The sequence below is a fragment of the Thamnophis sirtalis genome, unplaced genomic scaffold, assembly GCF_051295495.1.
Source record: "Thamnophis sirtalis isolate CommonGarterSnake01/CBP01778 unplaced genomic scaffold, rThaSir2_p1.2 scaffold_6, whole genome shotgun sequence".
In the NCBI taxonomy this organism is placed as follows: domain Eukaryota; kingdom Metazoa; phylum Chordata; class Lepidosauria; order Squamata; family Natricidae; genus Thamnophis; species Thamnophis sirtalis.
Genome location: NW_028261386.1, coordinates 24,351,958 through 24,373,298, shown reverse-complemented (window position 1 = coordinate 24,373,298; position 21,341 = coordinate 24,351,958). Strand labels below are relative to the sequence as shown.

Sequence of the window (21,341 nt, the reverse complement as noted above, 5' to 3'; positions counted from 1 at the left end):
ACAGTGTTGTGCAAATAGGGGCACTGTGGGCACCCATTGAAGAGAATACTTGACTCAGCTTGGCCAGCCTTCCAGCATTGTGGCAGTAAATTCCCGCATAGCAGCAGACATCAGGGTTATTGGGTAAATAAGCCACAGCAGACAGAATGGAGGTTGCCAAATTGATGGATATTTGACCTGTCTGGGATCTGATGCAAAAGTGAATGGATGAGATGAGGTGCATCGTACTGACCAAATAGCACACTCTCATTTGTCTGTTCCTTGGTTCATTTTTCAAATGTACCCATAACTGTAAATAGTCAGAATATCATGCTCAAGCTCTGATTCCCTTTCCTTGTAAAATGAGGGGACTTGGGTTATAGAAAGGCTGGTTGCCTAGCATTTCTCTAATTTGTTCCATAAAGAATGGTGGGGATTTTTTTTTTTTTTTTTTGACATGGAAGATGTGAGTTTACACTTTACTCAGTCCCTGATTTAGGTTAATTATTATGTTGCCCTGTGGACAGCAAAATAAGTTTGAGAGGGCTGGAGTGGATTATTATAGAGAACTTGATGGAGTATGTTAACTCCACCATACTGGTGAGTATGTTGAAATAGGTGGGAGGTGCAAAAACCAAGGGGTTTGGGGTTTATTGCTTTTCTCCCACACCAAACAGTGTGCTGGTTCCTCACTGAACCAGTCCCACTCCCTATACTTTTCCAAAATATCTCTACTTCTGCCAACATTCACATTTTCCCAAAGTAGTTGATACTTCTTGCTTATGTATGGATGGTGCCCTTTTGGCTTGACAGTTATTGGTGCTCTGGAAACAATAATCTTGCTACTACTAGGGTTTCCTGCCTAAGCAAGGGGTTGAACTAGAAGTCCCCCAAGGTCCCTTCCAACTCTGTTATTCTATTCTATTCCGTTCCATTCTGTTCTGTTCCATTCCATAACTACCATATTTTTCGGAGTATAAGATGCACCGGAGTATAAGATGCACCAAAATTTTGAAGAGGCAAATTAAAAAAAAAGTTCTTGCACTCTGCAGACCTCCCCAAAATGGCCAGTTTTTTTGCTCATTTTGCCCTCCCCAGCCCCCAGGAGCACTCTGGAAGCCTCCTAAAGGCTATGCACAGCCATTTTTGCAAAGTGGGTGGGGTTTCAGGAGGCCAAAAATGCTGTATTCTGTGTATAAGATGCATCCTGATTTTCACCCTCTTTTTTGAGGAAAAAAGGTGCATCTTATACTCTGAGAAATACAGTATAATCTGATGATTAGGATGATACTGATCTTCAAAGGGGTGCTTTGCTTTGGAGAAGGCTCATCTTAAGCCCCCCCCAATAAATCCAGGTGGCCCCCTCTGAAGAGCAAAGTGGTTGCATTGTTACTTTCTGCGTCTCTAGACTGGCAATTGTGATAGCTGGAAGAAAGACCTTCCAACTGGTACAAATGCTGGTCAAGATAGGCCAAATAACACCCAGTGCCTTTTCAGTCTCAACTGTGTCACCTCTTTGCCTTGCCAAGAGAATCGCATGGCCTCCTTGGCACACAGCTCTTCACTGAAGTAGGTCCATATAGGTCCATACATGCTTACGGATGATAATTCTGATAATATTTTTTATCATATTTGGGTTTTTTCTTCTTCCATTTAGAAGTCTAGATGAGATGAAGAACAAAGTCCTGAAAGAGGTACTCTTGTGCTCATCCTTTTGGAAGTAGACACCTGCTTGCCCTGACCACTTGGGTGTTGTGCTGTCTCCTGGGACTGCAAAGAGACAGCTGACATTTTCAATTAGGTAAAACTGGCCCTGAAGTCTTCTGTGTGCCAAATGAAATATATAGGGATTTGCCAAATTGTCAGAAGAATAGTTACCGTATTTTTCCCACTATAAGATACACCGGACCATAAGATGCACATTAGCTTTAGAGGAGGAAAACAAGAAAAAAAAATCTGCCTCTGCCTCCTCGCATCCATCCGGTGTTCATCTGGCTAGCATCCTTGCAGCAAACAGCAAACAGCCTGGGCAGCTTCAGCACGTTATCGCAGCCCTAGCATATGGCTCATCAGGGCTCCGCTCCGTTGCGCCCACCACTAGTCAACTGAGGTGAGCTGCTGCTGCTGACAGGGAATGATGGAGCCTTTGCTGCAAAGTAGCTTATTGGTGGTTGGATCGCCTTCCCTGAGTACCACTGTTCGGAGCTGCTGTTCGCACCGCTGTTCACTGCTGCTGCTCACCACTGCTGTTTGCTGTCGCCGTTCACCACCGCGTTCGCCACCAATAGCTGCCTATTGCTGCTGCTGCCTATTGCCACTGCCACCGCCACCATTCGGCAGTGGCGATTGGCAGTGATTGGCGGTGGAGAATGGGGGGGGCAAATGGCGGCAGTGATCCCCGCTGCCTAGAACAGCTGATTGGCAGTATTCCAGGAGGTCGATCCAACCACCGATCAGGTTCTCGGCAGTGGAGGTTCCAGCATTCCCTGGCGGCTGTGAATGGAGGCAGGGGTGACAGGCGGTGGCAGCAAACACCGCTGCTGCACCAACCCTCCTACCCCCTGTGGCAATATTCGTTCTATAAAATGTACAGACATTTCCACCCACTTTGTTTGGGGGGGGGGACGATACAGCCCAAGTGCGTCTTATAGTGCAAAAAATACGGTAAAAGGATTTATAGATCCGAAAGGAAAAGAACTGCATGCAAATCGTGTTCTTTTTTTCTTTCTTTTGGCCTGGACTCCAATGCTATCAATTTCCCAAGTTTTAAAGAGAACTACATTGTAGCATTGAGGACTGTTTGGGATTCAGACAATTGCTTTGGGCTCCTTTTTATAATAGGATATGCTGACTAGGGCTCAAACATGACTACATACATTTATGGCACCGAAAATTCAGAACATATCCACTTTTTAAAAAAAATTGCAAAGCCTATTAATTTAAGTAGAGAGCCTTGAAGTCTTACTTTCTTGTCATTTTTGTGTGGAAATGGCCTCTTCTTTGATACCTATATGCTGTTCTAACTGAACCAGTCTCTGTGTCCGCAAGGAAGTATAAAAAAATAGCAGGAGATTGAACCAGATGCCCTGAATATTACAAATGGTCTGATGTGATTATAACCAAACACAGAATGTGACTCAGGTCAATTCCTGCAATAGAATAACAGATGGAAAAACTAATGGAAGTAGCAGAGGGCAAAATTAACTTATTTAATTAAAGAAAAGAACCTACACAGTTTGTTTCTGCTTGGTGACCACTTCTAGATTTTGTGCTCAAAATAGAAAAAAAATATATATGCGAAATTTTGATTTTGGGTTTTGCTAATTAGATTAGTTTGTTGTTACAAAAATGACCAATATTTGCTGTGCATGCAAAAGTAAAAAGCCGAGGTTGTAACTGTTTTATATTTTGGAGGTTATTGTTTTATTTTCTCTCCCCTTTACCCCACGCATCTTGTCCCCCTTCTGTTTCTTCCCCTATTATCTTTATTTTCATTTCTATTTTATATTATGATGAACCTCAATAAAAATATATATTATGTAAAGAATGTGAGTTGGGACCTTATGGGGCCTGCCGTTATTGTATTTGTAGCCCTCAGAACTTTCCCAGAATGGATGATGTCAACATTTGAGGTGCTTTTAAAAATGGGAAATAAAGGAGAAAAATAAATGCCTTACATTGTGCACAGAATTTGATGGATCCTGGCCCCACCAACGTCACACCTTTGAATGAAAATTGTGGAGGAACCACAGGGGGAGAAGTATTGGCCTTTCCTTCTGCATTTGACTTTGCCCAAGCACACTTGGTTAGTCGTTATGGAAAACAAATCACTACATTGTACATGTTTGGTCTCATCCTCTTGCTTACGCTGTGCTTTTTGGAACGGCCTATCCTGATCTTACAATGAGTGATTGTCATTCTTATCCCTTCCCATCTGTTTTTCCCCTTCCTTGCTGCTGTTATAGGCGTTAAAAAGGCAAGTAGGAAAGAGAAATCAGAGAATAATGGGCAAGATGTGGGCATATCTGTAGACCTAGCCTTCTAAAAAGCAAATAAGGTGTTATCTCCATTTGCTTCACCCTCTATTACCTGCCAATATCTGCTGGAAGGATCTAATGTGTCACATGTGTATTATATACATGTGCATCACATGTATACAAATGTGTATACAATTTTGTACATGTTTGTGATTTGCAAAATGTATGTAAAATGTGAATGTATGTACAGATATTCATGGGCCCTCCTCCCTCTCTCTGTTATCCCTGTATGTATGTGTGCTTGTTTTGCTTAAGCCCTAATCCATGTATCCTGTTTTAGAAAGGAGCAAAAAACAACTGCCTGAATCCCAGTTTTAGCACTGAAGGTTCAAATCTTTCCCACACTCCTAGCAAGAGGAATTAATCTCACCTTCTCTCTTGTAACCTATGGCATATGTTGTTTAAAACATACTGGATTGTTAACACCAGTCCTACTTCCTTCCTCATGATATCATTCTGTTAGGGGCCTAGGTCCTATTGTCCCTGCCTGCAGATTTGCTTGAGTGTCCTGCCTTAAGCAGCAATCAAACATTTTTCTTCCTTTGTTCCCATGTAAACATGGGACAACATGTTTGAACTGTCTCTACACTGTGAAGGTCCCTGTTGTGAAGCCCTTCATGGTATTGGACCTGGGTACTTGAGAGACCGCCTGCTGCCAATTACCTCCAATAGACTGATTAGATCCCACAGATTAGGCCTCCTCCAAATTCCATCCGCCGGCCAATGCCGACTGGTGACTACCCGGAGGAGAGCCTTCTCTGTGGCTGCTCCGACCCTCTGGAACGAGCTCCCCGCGGAGATTCGAACCCTCACCACCCTCCAGACCTTCCGCAAAGCCCTTAAAACCTGGCTGTTCCGACAGGCCTGGGGCTAAAGAGCTGTTGCCCCCCGTCTCGAATGGTATGACTGTTGTGTGTTTTAAATTATGTATTGTTATGTTTCGTCTTTTATTTCTTGTCCGTACCCCCCTTCCCTGATTTGAATTGTGAGCCGCCCTGAGTCCCCTTTGGGGAAAAGGGCGGCATATAAATGAAATAAAATCAATCAAATCAAATCAATCAAATCTCAGGTGACAAGAAGTTCTTCCAATGATAAGACCGGCTAGCTGTCAACCAGGAAGGAACCCAACCGATGCAGCACTGAGCCCAGCCACCTTCCCTGATGGAATCAAAGAGGATGAACGTGTATATTTATTAACATCCTAGGTATCATTTTGTGAGAGTTTTCCAGTGAAAGAAGCACTGACCAAATTTCCATCCCTGGGCCAAGAATTTCAGGGTCAAGTGATGAACAACAACCTCTGAGAAGATGGAGCTGTTTATGAGTGGATTTCCAGCTTTCTGGATCATCCTATCCTTTTGGTTTGTGCTGTTGTCAGGTAAGGGACAACTATGTTTCCCCCTCCACCACATCAATTGTAAAATTATCTACCTCCCTCTTTAAACAGTGTCTTATTCTGCAAATGAGTGAAGGGAGTGATTAATGGGATGTTGCAAAGGAATGGATAAACTAGAGGGGGGGAAAAGAAGTTTGAAATGTTCCAAATGTCAAATCAGTTAAAGAGATTTATTTTTTATTACCCAGTGGGTATCTTCTGGGCTGTCTATAAGGTATCAGGAATTGAGGGAATGATTTTATACTGATTTTACTCCTACCTGGGTAGATAATACCTGTCAGTAGGGGTAGGGGATAAGTGGTCAAGGTTATAAATCCTTATATATGGGGTGCTGCAGTGTCGATCCTCTCACCTGCCCCATTTAGCATTAATTAAAAGTTACTGGAGGAAATCATCCATTGCTTGGGGGAGAGGTATCATTGATTTATTGGTTGTACTTCTCTATTCAGAGCCAAAGAGGCGATGCTGCAGAAGTCCTTTCCCAGTGTCGGGATTTGAATCCTGATGAGAAAGTTTGGCAGTTTGTTCAGTGATTTTACAGTGGTTAGGTGCCTCCCCTGGTGACTTTAGAAGAGGTTGTCCTCTATCCGGAAGACCATGTCTGTAACTTGGGAGGTTCCTGGATTTACGGCTTTGCTTAGATTTGTAGGTAGAAACTGTGATTATGGGCAAGCAGCTTTGGCTGATGGGTGAATTGCAGTTTTTTAGAGTAGGGAACTCTGGCAACAGTCATTCATGTCATTGTGATCTCTCCAGATGAGGTTACTGCAATTAACTCTATCAGAGACTGCCCTTGATGACTGCTAGGAAATCGCAGTTGGTGTGAAAAGCAGTGGCATATGTGCTGACAAGCTCCAGCTCCGTTAGCAATAGAACATACATTTTGTGACTATTGCATGGGTGCAATTCAAGTGTTGGTTTAACTTATTTAGTGCTAAAGGATATAAGCCCAAGATACCAAGAGGCAATCTCCTTCAGACTGACTTTGGCTAGTCTGTTTGTATTGTTCAGTGGGGTATGATTTATGTTCAGCGCCATCTGTGGGTAGCTCTGTATCAAGTGGAGTCCTTAGAACTGCTTCTTGTCCCATATGTCTGTTCCTGCACTCACAGCAATTCCATACCTTTGATACTTTTCCAGAAGTTTTGTTTCTTCTTGTCATTTCTTGGGGGCATCTTTTCCAACCCTTCAGAAGGTCCAGTTCCATGATTGTCATCCAGGTTCCATTCTGTCTGTTAGAACCTCTGTTTCATTTTATGATTCTTAGCTCCCCTTCCCCACTCTTTTCTCCATCCAGTGAATTACAAACTCAGTGCCATCCAGATTCCTAGCACCCAATTTGCTTCTGATGACCAACCTCAATGGCATTCAGGGGAAGGGAAGTGTCAAAACCAGCACCATGGCAGATAAAGCATGCCTTTTGCCCCTTTTGAACGGTCTGATGCATCTTCAAAAGGGTGGGAGTGCTTATTGATTGCAACCACCTCCTGCCATTTTGACCATTTTAATCTCCTGTCCCTGCTTGGCAAGCCTCTATTCACTTATGGTCCATTCTTCACTTTGAATGAATTCCAGAGGCAAAATTCAGATGCTTGACTTGAGTCCCAACCTGTACGAATATAGCAATACATATATGAACAGCTACAAAACAAGGGAAATGTCTTTCTGCAGTTTGAGTTAACAGATGGGGTTTTTGATGTTGCATGCTTCTGAGAGTATCAATTGCACAAGCTTGTTCTTGTACGATCGCTCTTTCAGTGGTTCCCCAATCAGTCCACTCACACAGATGTAGGGCTGTGTCTGTATTTCAAACCCACTTGCCAATAGCAGGAAAAAAATAATAACCTGGACAGCCAAGGGGCAGATTAAAAAGTCTCAGATGCAAAAACGGCTATTTTTTCTTTGTGTCAATCTGCCCTTGGGGACGAGGAAAGCTGCCTGAGCCAACGCCACCCATTTATTATGTGATTTACTAGCTTTTCCCATTGCTGGATTTGTTTCTACCCTGACAGTTATTTGGCACAGTAGTTTGTCAGTTTATTTATCCAAAGGCATTATCTCATCTTGAAGAACCAGAATACGAATTTGCAAATATATACATAAACCGCATTAAAAGCAAAGAGCCACTTAAAAAAGAAAGCAAGTAGAAGAGCAAGGTTTTACACCTAAAAACCAAAGGTACAAATACAGATCAGGCGAAACCTGGCTCAAAAACAGTAGCTGTGAGAGGGATCTTGGAGTCCTAGTGGACGATCACTTGAACATGAGCCAGCAGTGTGCGACAGCATCCCCAAAAGCTAATGCAATTCTTGGTTGTGTAAACCAGAGGCATAAAATCAGTATCACATGAAATATTAGCATCGGTTTATAAAGCCTTAGTGAGATCACACCTGGAATACTGTATACAGTTTTGGTCGCCACATTACAAAAAAGATGTTGAGACTTTGGGAAAAGTGCAAAGAAGAACAACTAGGATGATGAAAGGCCTGGAGATAAAAACATACGAAGAACAGTTGCAAGAATTGGGTATGGTCAGTCTACTCTAGAGAAACAAAGGACTAGGGGTGACATGATAGCCGTATTCCAGCATTTGAGGGGCTGCCACAAAGAAGAGGAGGGTCAACTTATTTTCCAAAGCATCAGAAGGCAAGAGAAGAAATAACAGATGGAAACTGTTGAAGGAGAGAAACAGCTTGGAATTACGGAGAAACTTCCTAACAGTGAGGACAATTAACCAGTGGAACAGCTTGTCTCTAGAAGTTGTGGGTGCTCCAACACTGGAGCACTTTTAAGAGGAGATGGAACAGTCTTTTGTCTGACATGGTGTAGGGTTTTCTGCTCGAGCGTACAATATTCAGATTAGGTTTTAGACCAGGATACTGTCTTATACTGTCTTATACTCTCATTTTCTGTAAAGCTAGCAAACTCAGGAAACAAGAACTATTTGAATGTCTGGAAATATATTTGTTGCTGGTAAGGTAACACATCAGAATCTTGAAAGCCTACCAAAGCAATTCTCCTACACAACTTATGCTTAGTATAATTAAGGCAGTTTTCCTAAGTCTTTTTTTCAGGTTTTACCCCTCCCTTGGACTTAAGACTCCAACAGCCTTGTTTCCTCCCTTAACTTTCTTTCTGTCTTCTTTATGTTCCCAAAGATAGTTAGGCAATCTATCACATATAGTACGTACATCATGCTGCTGCTTATTCAAGACCTAAGTGTTAGGTATTGTCCCTGATGTTGCCCAAAAGGTATTTTGACTCAGAACGCAAAGAAATTCTGAGCCATTGGTTTTTAAGGATGTCAGCTGTATGAGTCCAAATGAAAGAATTCCTTCAGTACAATGGAGGAGATAAACAAAGAAGCAGAACATCTTTGATGGAGTACAAGTCTCATTAGTTTAAAAGATTCCTATTTCTACTGGCAACTTCACCAGTCCAAAATTTTGTTCTTGAGTGTGCTTCCACCTCAGAATTGGCCTCTGCAATCATATCTTATTTTATCTAGAATTACCTAAAGATTTGCCATCGAAAGATTTGATGCAGAAAGATGTTCCCCATCAGTGGTGTGATTCAGCCAGTTCACACCTATTTGGGAGAACCGGCTGTTAACTTTCTAAGCAGTTTGGAGAACCGGTTGTCGGAAGAAATCTTATCCCCCCCCCCCTACTTTATAGGGCTAATCCTGTAAGGAAGGCAGGAAGGAAACATTCTGGTGTTGTTTCTAGCCTAATCTTTATTGTCCTGCTTACAGAAACTGCCTCTCTGGTTAACCCTTATTACATTGTAACAGCTAAGGCAAAGCGCCCATCAACCTGAGTGATGTTGAGTTGGCCACACCCACATAGTCACATGACCACTGAGTCACTCCTACCCAGCTGGTCATTAGGGCAGGGAACCGGTTGTTAAATTATTTGAATCCCACCACTGGTCCCCATGCCTGTTACCTTTCCAGATTTCGTAGCAAGATGCATTTGTGTGGCATACAAAGTTTCGAGCTTAGAAAGCAGGAGACCCTAAATTCTAGTCCCATCTTAGACACAAAGCCAAAGCCACTGGCCCAAAGCCAGCTAGTGGGCCAGTGATTCTCTCTCAACTCTACAAAGCAAACAATGGCCAACCACTTCTGAAAAGCTTTCCAAGACAAGTGCATGGATTAATCCAGGCAGTCACAGGATTCAAAAAGTAGATAAAGGCATATGCACCCATACCATAATGATGCCGGTTCGTGTAGAATGTTAAAAAACAGTTGAAAATAATATAAACTGGAAAAGGACACCAGATCAACTGTTCATCCGAATCTTTCCTTGGCTGTTCATTTGTCTTCAATAGAAGACAATATTTGTAAGAGTTGAACTGTGGAGTCTTGATACTCCCTGAGCCTGGTTGTTTTCTTCCAGACATTCCATTACCCAATTAGGTGTCATCTCTAGCAGTGCTGATGTTACCTAGGTGGGTAATAAAACCTCTGCAAGAAAATAACCAAGCCCAGGGGGCACCAAGAACCTCACAGCAAAAATCAAATTAGAAAAGTCTTCTTTTACAAGCTACTCCCACAATTCCCATCTCCCTTGGTCGTTTGAGAGGAGCAAGCTTAAAATCTCTTAAGACGTCTTAGAAGAGGCAGCATAGTTGTGAAGGGCTGTGAAGATTTCAATTTAATCTTTCCTCTGAGACAGTTCTGCTCCTTTCATGACCAACCCTATGTCGCTGAAACTCCTTGTAGGATCTTGGCCATCAGATCTAGTCAAGCCTAGCTGTTTTCTTACCACTGTCATCTCACTGGTGCAAACTATGTTTCCTTGCCTCCATCTGCTCCTGTTGTATATCTATTAAACATCATAAAGGGGTGTTACGATGATCCAAGCTACAATTGTCATCTTGACTTGTAAGGCTGCCCTGCAGATATTACTAGATTCAAACCTAGGATTTATAATGAATACATCTAAGCTTCCCTATTTTCTATTATTAATTTGTGGCAACATGAAGCTTATATCCTTTCCTCAAGCTTTGTTTGTCTTCTTGAGCTGGTACATTTCCTTTTTATGCATGCCAACTTCTCCCCGAAAGCTTTGCAGTTTTGAGTTTTTCCTACATATAAATGTGTTTGTGCATAATGCAATACAATAGAGGTGCTCTCTCTCTCTCTCTCTCTCTCTCTCTCTCTCTCTCTCTCTCTCTCTCTCTCTCTCTCTCTCTCTCTCAGTCTCATCCCTCATTTGTTTCCAATGTTTTAATCTGGATGCCTGCGCTGAGCAGAATGAACTCTTCTTCCAGCTTTAGTATTCTAGTGATTGATTGTTTGGTTTCACAAATTTATGTGGCTGCCATTGATCCAAACAACTCTTCATTTCCTTACCTAATAGTCGCTGCAAAAATTACCACAGTCTCATGCGAGTTCACACCAGTATGTAAGACCTTATGGAGTTTGTTATCTTTGCACAGATAACATGAGAAACTCTTGTATAACACAGCAGTCTTGCAAGATCTGGGGTTGGGGGGATTTTTATGTATTTATTTGAGCCACCTAGCCCATTATGAAAAACCATATAAAGATCCTGAAGGCTCAGTAAAGTTGCTGATTTTCACGGGGTTCTCAAAATGATTAATGTAAGAAATGGGGGAGGATTGTTCAGCTTCAGTATTTTTTTAAAAAAATAGCATATGGCCCAGTGGTGGGATTCAATTTTTTTTACAGTTGGTTCTGTGGGCATGGCTTTGTGGGCATGGCAAGGGGAGGTTACTGCAAAAAACCCATTCCCTCCCCACCCCACAAACTGCTTTCCAGCTCCGTTCTCCTGTTCAGGGCAACAAAAGAAGATCAGCTGGGAGGCAGCGGGGCGGGGCCAGCCTATTTGCAAGTTCTCTGAACTACTCAGAATTTCCACTACCAGTTCTCCAGAACCTGTCAGAACTGACTGAATACCACCTCTGAATTCTGGTCATGTTTGAACATTGATCTCAATATTTAATTTCATTGTTCAAACTGATTTGGACATTGACTTTCAATACTTATTTTTTTCAATATTTGAGAATGATATGCCGTTTTTTTAAAAGTTTGGTTAGATTGTCCATAACAGGTTTGCATGTTCCTATTTGTAGAATCTGCATCTCTCCAAGGCCGGACACAGACCCAGGCAGAAGAACGGCTCTTCAGATATCTTTTCCATGCTTACAACCGGTGGTCCAGGCCGGTTCCCAATACTTCGGATGTTGTGATTGTCAAGTTTGGACTCTCCATAGCTCAGCTAATTGATGTGGTATGTATATAAGCTAGCACTTGATCTTTCTGTAGCACTTTCAGTAAAAATATTTGCAGTTGGAGAAAACACATATTAATTCTATTGTCAATATACTATGAAAATAAGAGAAAGGATTCAGATTGAAGCCCTCTTTTGGAATTGGCTTTGTGGTTTCAAAATGCATGTGTTTGGGGATTTCCCCCCCTAGAAAATGATTTGCATTATATGTATCATGGAAGACATATTTGGTGGCAGGGACAGGCAGGGATATATGTTTCTTTAGATGTTTTGGAAAACACGATAGCAATAGACTGTTGCGTCCTCCTGACGCAGCCGGCAGCCAAGCCACGCCTTGCAGGAAGCTGATTGGTCCTGGCGTGGCTGCCTGCTGGCGGGAGAATTGCGGTCCTCCCATTGGCCCGCCGCCTGACAGCTATTCATATAAATAGCTGTCAGGCGGCGCTGTCCAGCGCGCGTGTTCTGAACTGACTGTTCGAGTTACTTCTGTTAAATAAAGTTCAGTTATTTACCTCAGTGCCTCCTCGTATCTAAAATAAACTTAGGCTCATATATATCCCCATAGTGCTTTACAGTACTCTGAGTGGTTTACAACGTCAGCCTATTGCCCTCAACAATCTGGGCCCTCCTTTTACTGACTTTGGAAGGATGGAAAACTGAATCAACCTTGCACTGGTCAGGATCAAACTCCTAGCTGTGGGTAGAATGAGCCTGAAATATTGCATACTAACCACTGCGCCACCACGGCTCTTTCACAACCAGTTATAACACTCATTCTCAGAGGTCAGAGAGAAGGTATTTGTGCTCTTCACTCTGATGAAGAAAGGGGATTGCTATCTTTAAAGTTTCCAGAGGCTGAGTTCATACAACCTGCTTAAATCTAGACAAACAGCAGTTACATTGCTGTATTCATGGAATATGCTATCCCCCCCCAAAAAAATGACTCACCTTATGTTTAGCTCAATGGCTTGGTCCACATAGCCTGCTAAGGGAAATAGCTGAGTTCCTGCTATACGCTGAAAGAGAGGTGGGTTGTTTCTGGTCCAGCCTGGGTCGGGCAAACTGATAGTAGCGGCGGCAGGACGCTCCACCCACCCACCCAGATGCTTCTGCACATGCGAGTGCATGCCCGAGCGAACCAGTAGTAAAAAAATTGGAAACCCACCACTGTGCTGAAACTTCCAATTTTAGCCTTATCTAGCATACTGAAAAAGCCAGCCTTACAAGTACAGACTTTGCCCTGCTTTCTAGGGTTAAATGCAGTGACAGGATTTAATGTGTGTCTTTCCATTCAATCCTAATACCTCTACTTTTTTCTTTGCCCATGAAGGATGAAAAGAATCAAATGATGACCACAAATGTTTGGCTGAAACAGGTAAGCAGGACAGGTACAATCTAGTGAAATTGACACTGGGCGACTCCAAAAATCGATTATCCAAATTCAACAACATTATATGGCTGTGTCCTCCTTTGTTTTTTCACTTCTAATAGGGAATCCAGAGGGCATTATAGCAAACCTGTGTTTTGTTTTTCCAACTTTTACCTATATCTGAATATGGTGGGTGTCTACTGTAGGCTGGCCAATATATTGTATTTTTGAGAGCTATAGTCTATTTAATCCTTTTTAAAAACCAGGAAAGACAATGTCTGAGATGAGCACACCATCATTGTGTTCATACCATCAAGTTCAGTAAAAAGCTAACAGCTGCTTTCCCATGATATGGTCTTGGTTCCTATTAACCATAATTAGATTTTTCTGAGTTAGTGTGTCCTATAAATCTACCTGTTTTGCGGGGGGAAATATTTCTGACTTGGGATGGATATCATTATCCCTTACAGTTCTGGTTTATAATTTGAGGGTCCTCTTGGACTTGTGGCTCCTGATGGAAGAGCACGGGGCAGCTGTGGCCTGGGGAGCCTTTGCACAAATCCATCATATGCACCAATTGAACCAATTTCTAGGCCACCAATTGCTCACAATCATCCATGGCTTAGTCATTTGGATTACTGCAATGTGCTCTCTATGGGGCTGTGCTTGGAGACCATCCAAAAATTGGAAGTGGTCCAGGATGCAGCAGAACACACAGTTTGGGTTCCCTGAATTTGAATTCTGGTATAATTTACACTTCAAAGATCCACATGGCACAGGGCCAGGTTATTCGCAGGACTGCCTCTTTTGAGGGTATCTACCTGTATTACTAGATTAGATAAGATGCGTGTGCTCCAGATCCCCACCCATTCTTGTGGCCCTCCAGTGGGACCTCAGAAGTGCCACCCCTTTGAGCAGTCTCTTACCAGAGATCAGAGGGATTCCTGCTCTTTAAACCTTCTGGAAGGCTGGGAAGACCTGATTCTTGCCCCAGGTATTGATCTAGGACCATGGTTGAGCTATGAGGATGTTTGATCTAGTGCATAGGAGGAACAATATATTTCTTTTTAACTATGTTTTATGAATTGTCATGAGCTGCTTAGAGTCATTGTATGAGATGGGTGGCAGGGGTGAGATTCAGCCGTTCAGACTGGTTCAGGCAAATGGGATGCTAATTTTACATCTGGTATGCTGAACCGGTAGTTGCAAGGACTGGCTGGCCCCACCCATCCCTGCCCTCCCTTTCCAGGAGTCTCCATGCAGCTGGTTTTGGATGCTAAGTAAGTCCAAAGCCCGCACGGAGGCTCTGGGAGGGAAAAAAATGGGCCTCCTGGAAGTCTGGAAAAGGATCAATTTCTGGCCTCCTGAGGGCCTCCGGAGCCCAGGGGTGGCCATTTTCACCCTCCCGGAGGCTCAAAAAAACCCCTGAAGCCTTCCTCCACACAGTGGTGCAGGAGGCCAAGTAGGCCATACCCACCAGGGCCACACCCACCCAGCAACTGGGCAGAGAACCGGTTCGTAAAATTTTTGAATCCCACCCCTGCATATAAGTCTTGTAAATAAACAAATTAACAAATTACGTTTGTTGTGCCCTTGTAAATAATCACATCATCCTTCTAGAAAGGAATGAACGAAGACTTCTTCTTTACCATCAGGAATGGAATGACTACAAGCTTCAGTGGAATCCAACAGATTTTGACAATGTTACTTCTATTCGAGTACCTTCTGAGATGATTTGGATCCCAGATATTGTGCTGTATAACAAGTAGGTGATGGGATTGAACATTTGGATGAATTGGGACAGTGAGAAATACAAATGTAAGGACATATCAACGTTGCACTTCAAAAAAAAATCTTCCTTAAAACCTAACATAGAAAGGACTAATGCAAAAGAACACACAGAGGTAAATTCACTAAATGTCATGAATTGAAGGGGCTGAATGAAATATAGTCCAGAATCATAATACACACTGGGAAATGGAGGTAAGGTTGTTATATATTTTTCTCCTAGGGGGACAAATTTGGAGACAACTTATCTTTGTTAATGGAACTCTGACATCCTGCCTGTTCTGTATCCAAATGGATATTCTCCTTGAAATTGAATTTCCCCACTGAGCACATTGGACCAAACATCTACAAATGAAATGTCTGCATTAACATCAGATGCTAAATGTGGTTCTCTTGACCTTCACTAAAATTTCTTTTGGGGCTTAATGTATGGTGTGAATCAAGGTCATTTTGTGACTTTGTAATTATATATATATAATCACAACCCAGAGAATTAATTAATTCTGTAATTAGATTAGAAATGTTATGTGAAAATGGCCTGAATAGATTTTTGGAGTGGTTGCCAACTGCTCTGACACTAACCTGCTGCAGAGCAAAGTGATGTCAAGGGAAGACAGAGAATTTCAAGGAACAGGTTAGGCTGCCCTTTCTTCTAACTTAATTTCAAAAGTTGGCTTCCAGACAGCTCCGAACCTCATTTGGAATTGATTGGTTTGGAGGGACTTTCCCCTTGTCACGTGAATGAAGATCAACAGCAAATCTGAATTTCAGGGGAGAGAGACTCTTCCATTTCAATGAGCATCCATAAGGAGAAGCAAAAAATCAAGATGACACTCATGACATGTAATCAAAACTCTATTACTGTTTAATGTAAGGATGTCCAACCTTGGCAACTTTAAGACTTATGGACTTCAATTCTCAGAATTCTCCAGCCAGCTATGCTAGATGAGGAATTCTGGGAGTTAAAGTCCATAAGTCTCATGTAATGTGTTGCACAATGCACATAAGAAAGGAGTGGAGTTTCCATCACAGGATCATGACTGCAATGTTGTTGTTGTTGTTGTTGTTGTTGTTGTTGTTCTTCTTCTTCTTCTTCTTCTTCTTCTTCTTCTTCTTCTTCCTCCTCCTCCTCCTCCTCCTCCTCCTCCTCCTTCTTCTTCTTCTTCTTCTTCTTCTTCTAAAAAAAGAAACATTCCATGATGCCTCCATTCATTTTTGCACCTCAATCTTTAGGGATAAAGAGAAGATTGTTTTTGTGGAAAGCATAGCTCTCTGGTACATGTCCTTGGCATTCATCTATCTTCTTGTGTACAATTTGAGAGGATGTTAGAAATGCAAATGAAATAGAGGCATATTGGCAGCATCCTATGTAGGAAAAATAACTACACAGACGTTCATTTTCTTAAACTGAAGATAAGCCAACTTTTCCTGTCAGACTGTGGGAGTTAAGAGGCAGAGTTTATCAGGGCAGAGATATCCTAACTATATGTGTAACCCAGTGGTGGGATTCAAATAATTTAACAAGCGGTTCTCTGTCCTAATGACCATCTGGGTAGGTGGGGTTCGGTGGTCATGTGACTGGGTGGGTGTGGCCAACTCAAGGTCACTCAGGTCGATGGGTGCTTCGCCTTAGCTTTTACAATGTAATAAGGGTTAACCAGAGAGGCAGTTTCGGTAAGCAGGTCAATAAAGTTTAGGCTAGAAACAACACTAGAATGTTTCCTTCTTGCCTTCCTTACAGGATTAGCCCTGTAAAGTGGAAAAAAACAAAAGGAGATTTCTTCCAACAATCGGTTCTCTGAACTACTTAGAAAGTTACCAACCGGTTCTCCCAAATAGGTGTGAACTGGCTGAATCCCACTACTGGTGTAACCACACATACATGCTCAAACATAAATGTACATGTTTAGTACTTTGAGGTTAGTGGATCAAGAAGCAGCAGAAAAAATACTAGAACTCTGTTTTATTGGTATAGATTATAATAACAGAATCTCAAAAGCTTGTCAAGACTTCCTTTCCCTCTCTCCTACATCAAAAAGAGGCTACCCAAAGCAATCTTAAGTTTCTTTTTCATGTTATTTTGTTTGTTTCCCTGGGCTAAACTTATTTCTCATTCCTGGTTGTTCATCACGTACCTTCTCTAAGATCGTCTCTGTGTTCCTCTACATTGTCTCTGTGTGAGACAGAGTGATGGTGTCATATTTACTGCTATAAATTTTACTTCTTTTTTAAAAAAATAAATTTTATTGAACTTATTTAAACATTAAAAACAAAACACAAATTTCCACTCATTACAGCGTTTCCGTATCAGTATCTTTAATATCATTCATATTTACATAAGCTCTATTTCTATATTCTCTAGTGTAATCTATATTATATAGTATTTAGAATATAATAATATTTACATATATATAAAGTGTTGTATTTATTGTAGATAATACTTAATTCTTATACAGTATTTTTGCATCTATCGTCCAGCCATTTATACCATCTACTCCACACTTTATAATACTCTGATTCTTCTCTATCTTTCAGTTCCATGGTCAACTTATCCATCTTTGCACACTCAAGTACCTTTCTAATTTTCATTGCATCTGCAGGGATATTATTCTGTTTCCAATTTTAAGCAAATACAATTCTTGCTGCAGTTAGAATATGTAATATTATATATTGAAAATGTTTACATTTTTACCTAATATGCCCAATAAGAATAGTTCCGGTTGCAGTTCGATCTTTTGTTCTGTAATTTGTTCCAGCCATTCCTTTATTTTAAGCTAATACTTTCTGGATTTGGTGCAGGTCCACCACATATGGTAGAAGATTCCTTGTTTGTAATTTTACTTGTTAATTTTGATGTGAGTGGATCATGTCCAAGTAAGCCACTGAAAGGTGAGCAAAAAACCCAAGAAGACAGAATGTACACACAACCACATCTATACCACTTCATTATGACAAGTTCTACATCTTTCAGTCATAAGATAGATCTTCATTTTGGACAATCTTATGAATATTTACATCTGCGTCCTAAAATAAATGAAAACAAATGAAAAAAACAAAACAAAACAAATGTTAGCTAGTAAGAGGAAGAAGACTTTCAACCATGAATATTTCCAAAAGCATCAGCCACCCTTGCTTTCTTAGTAGAGTAGCAATACATCTCAAATATCAACATATCTATAAGTTGTACCCATCCTGCAGTCATGCCGAATCATGCAGGTACTGTCATTTCAGTAATATACATACAGGGCGGGGCATAACCTTTTCCTAGGGGGTCACAGCAACACTTGTAATAACCACACAAATAATTCATACACCATTCGAAAGCCCATCAAAAACTGAGTTTATTGACACGATTTAATAGTCAGTATGACCACCATTAGCCCTTCGAACAGCATTCAAACGAGGTGGATAAGAACACAACAAATCTTCAAACAGTTCCGTTCGATTTTCCAGATTTTTCAACACAGTTTCCAAATTCATTCTCAAAGTTTCAACCGAATATCGATTTTGACCTTGCTCCTGAATCATCAGAGCTTCCACTTCATCCTTAATTATGGCCCCAATGTTCTCTGCCGGATTGAGATCTGGCGAATTTCCCGGCCAGACGTCATTGCCCCAAAATTTGACATTGTTTTCCTTTAACAATTGCTGAGTCGCATTTGCACGCATGCAAGGAGCTTTGTCATGAAGAAAGACAGCCTCACCAACCACCAAGACATTGTCTGGATCACTGAGAAATGGAATGACATTCTCCAATAAAATTTTCTCACGGAAATAACTGCCATCCCAGGATTCCCCTTTATCCTTCAAAACCCAATGCAGTTTCTTGGCTGTGAAAATGACGAAAATCCCGATGCAAGTCGGATTGCCAACGATTTGGCGATATCGTTCATGTTTGGCGATGTCGTCGACGTCTTTAGCCCAAATTCGATCGTTCTGGAAATTCGGTTTTCGAATGGCATAAACGAAGAATTCGTCAGATGGCGCCAAATGAAGAAAATCTTCCTCGGTCCATTCAGACAACCAATCGCACAACCAAAGCCGATCTTGAACGTGTGTTTGAGTTTTCAATGGTTTGCAAATGACGTGGAATGGCTTCAAACCTTCTCGTTCTCGATATCGGCCGATTGTCCTTTGATCAACTCGTTTTCCACGAATTTGAAGGATTTCTTGGGCCACTTTTCGGTTTCCTTTTCGTTGTTTGCGACTGCCAGTTGCAATGATGGCTTTGCTTTCTTGGGACAGTTGCAGAGGACGCCCTTCTCCAAATTTTGTGAAACATTCTTGGGCTGTTTTGTTCCAATTATCAGTAACCCAATCCGGATGACGTTTCAATTTGTTTGCAATCCATTTTCGATTGATAAACGTCGCTCCAGCATCGCGAGCCTCTCGAAAGGCAATGCATTTTATTCTGTCAATGATCCTTTGTTCTTCCGAATCGAATTTTCCAGCCATTCTTAAAGCAAATTTAACATTTAATAGCTCATTCAATTCAGTTTTTTATGGGCTTTAAAATGAGGTGTCGCGGAAGTTGTAAACTGCTGTCGATCTTGCTGTGACCCCCTAGGAAAAGGTTATGCCCCGCCCTGTATATCTCCGCCAGCTGTAGACATCAATAAATGATATAATAAATGATAAGATCACAGTGGCAAAGTGGTTAGAATGCAGTACTGCAGGCTACTTCTGCTGACTGCCGGCTGCCTGCAATTTGGCAGTTCAAATCTCACTGGCTCAAGGTTGACTCAACCTTCCATCCTTCCGAGGTGGGTAAAATGAGGACCCAGATTGTTGGGGTCAATATGCTGACTCTGTAAACTGCTTAGAGATGGTTGTAAAGCACTGTGAAGTGGTATATAAGTCTAAGTGCTATTGCTATATAAGAGAGTGATGGAATGATACAAAACAGTAAACTCTAAGAGAAATGAAACACAGAAGATGCAGGGAGTAATAATTGTCATTCAAAAAACTAACAGCCATTCTACTTGTACAATATAACAAGAACAATCATTTGTTTATTCCAAGTAAAGAAACAGCTTAATAAGATACTCAATCTTAATACATTCCAGCTCAGCAGTTTTCCAATATGTAATGCAATTTGCTACTTATAACTCATGAGACGTAGTATACTGTTAGGCAAATTGGGCATTCATTTCATCCTCATGGTGAGATTTTTCTATCCAGTGAAATATTTTGTCAGACTATGAGACATTTGGGGTGAGGTGTGCTATTTTTATATCCCAGACATCCTGCTTGTCTTGCTAACTAGAAGCTGCTGTCTTCTGGTGGAAATAGGCTGTTAAGTTAGAATAGAATAACAGAGTTGGAAGGGACCTTGGAGGTCTTCTAGTCCAACCTCCTGCTTAGGCGGGAAACCCTACACCACTTCTGACAAATGGTTATCCAACATTTTCTTAAAAACCTCCAGTGCTGGAGCATTCACAACTTCTGGAGGCAAGTTGTTCCACTGATAAATTGTTCTAATTGTCAGGAAATTTCTCCTTAGTTCTAGGTTGCTTCTCTCCATGATTAGTTTCCACCCATTGCTTCTTGTCCTCCCATCAGATGCTTTCGAAAATAGTTTAACTCTATCTTCTTTGTGGTAGCCCCTGAGATATTTGAACACTGCTATATGTCACCCCTAGTCCTTCTTTTCATTAAACTAGACAAACCCAGTTCCTGCAACCGTTCTTCATATGTTTTAGCCTCCAGTCCCCTGGAGCAATCTTTGTTGCTCTTCTCTGCACTCTTTCTAGAGTCTGATCACTCCAACAAACCATACTTTATCCAGATATGATTTCTCCTGATTCATAGGTGGCCTTGAGCAAAATTTGTGGTCTTTGCAGTTCCAAACTTGTGCTGTGTTTTGGGTTTGTTCTTGAAAACCCAGCAGATTTGGATCTTAATGAATTACTTTCTGCAGTCACACTGCACACACAAGATGATGATGCATTCCACTTTTAAATGCTGCTGAAATGTTGTATTCCCTCAGCAGCAATGCAAACCGGTTCTCCTCCAAGGAATACTGGCAAATATTGTTTCTTTCTGTCTGTGTGCAAATCTTAGTTTACTCCACGAGGAATGGCTTTCTTCAATTGGCTGGTATTATGCTGCCATCAAATGGCCCTCGGGAATAATGACAATTCTGCCTTCAGTGCTAGTCTGTTTGTTTTATGTCTTTGACATTTTCTTAGTTGTGGGCAGAAAGAGGAGTGAGGAGGGAAGCATTTGATGGGAAGGTCAATAGACAGGATTGTCCAGGATATACATAAATATATCAGATTTGGTATATTTAGCACCAGTGATGATAAGGGGCCTGAAGGCTAAATTGTAGGATGACCAGTTAAGGGAACTAGGTAAGGTAAAGGTAAAGGTTCCCCTCACACCTATGTGCTAGTCGTTCCCGACTCTACAGGGCGGTGCTCATCTCCGTTTCAAAGCTGAAGAGCCAGCGCTGTCCAGAGAAATCTCTGTGATCATGTGGCCGGCATAACTAAATGCCAAAGGCGCACAGA

The 21,341-nt window shown here is 41.6% G+C and overlaps 1 protein-coding gene across 2 annotated transcripts in view; it reads left to right on the top strand.

Moving 5' to 3' along the window:
• The window catches only part of CHRNA2 (cholinergic receptor nicotinic alpha 2 subunit), a 36,885-nt gene that overhangs the window by 4,958 nt on the left and 10,586 nt on the right, over window positions 1-21,341 (top strand). Inside the window, exons 2-5 of one of the 2 annotated variants that reach the window (XM_087717431.1) lie at window positions 5,086-5,394; window positions 11,515-11,672; window positions 13,003-13,047; window positions 14,697-14,806. In XM_087717431.1, the coding sequence (XP_087573557.1) occupies window positions 5,325-5,394; window positions 11,515-11,672; window positions 13,003-13,047; window positions 14,697-14,806 (383 nt within the window). In that variant the 5' untranslated portion in view covers window positions 5,086-5,324. Of the gene's footprint in view, window positions 1-4,974; window positions 5,395-11,514; window positions 11,673-13,002; window positions 13,048-14,696; window positions 14,807-21,341 lie in introns of those variants that run through there. The other variant, XM_087717432.1, reaches the window with a different exon arrangement.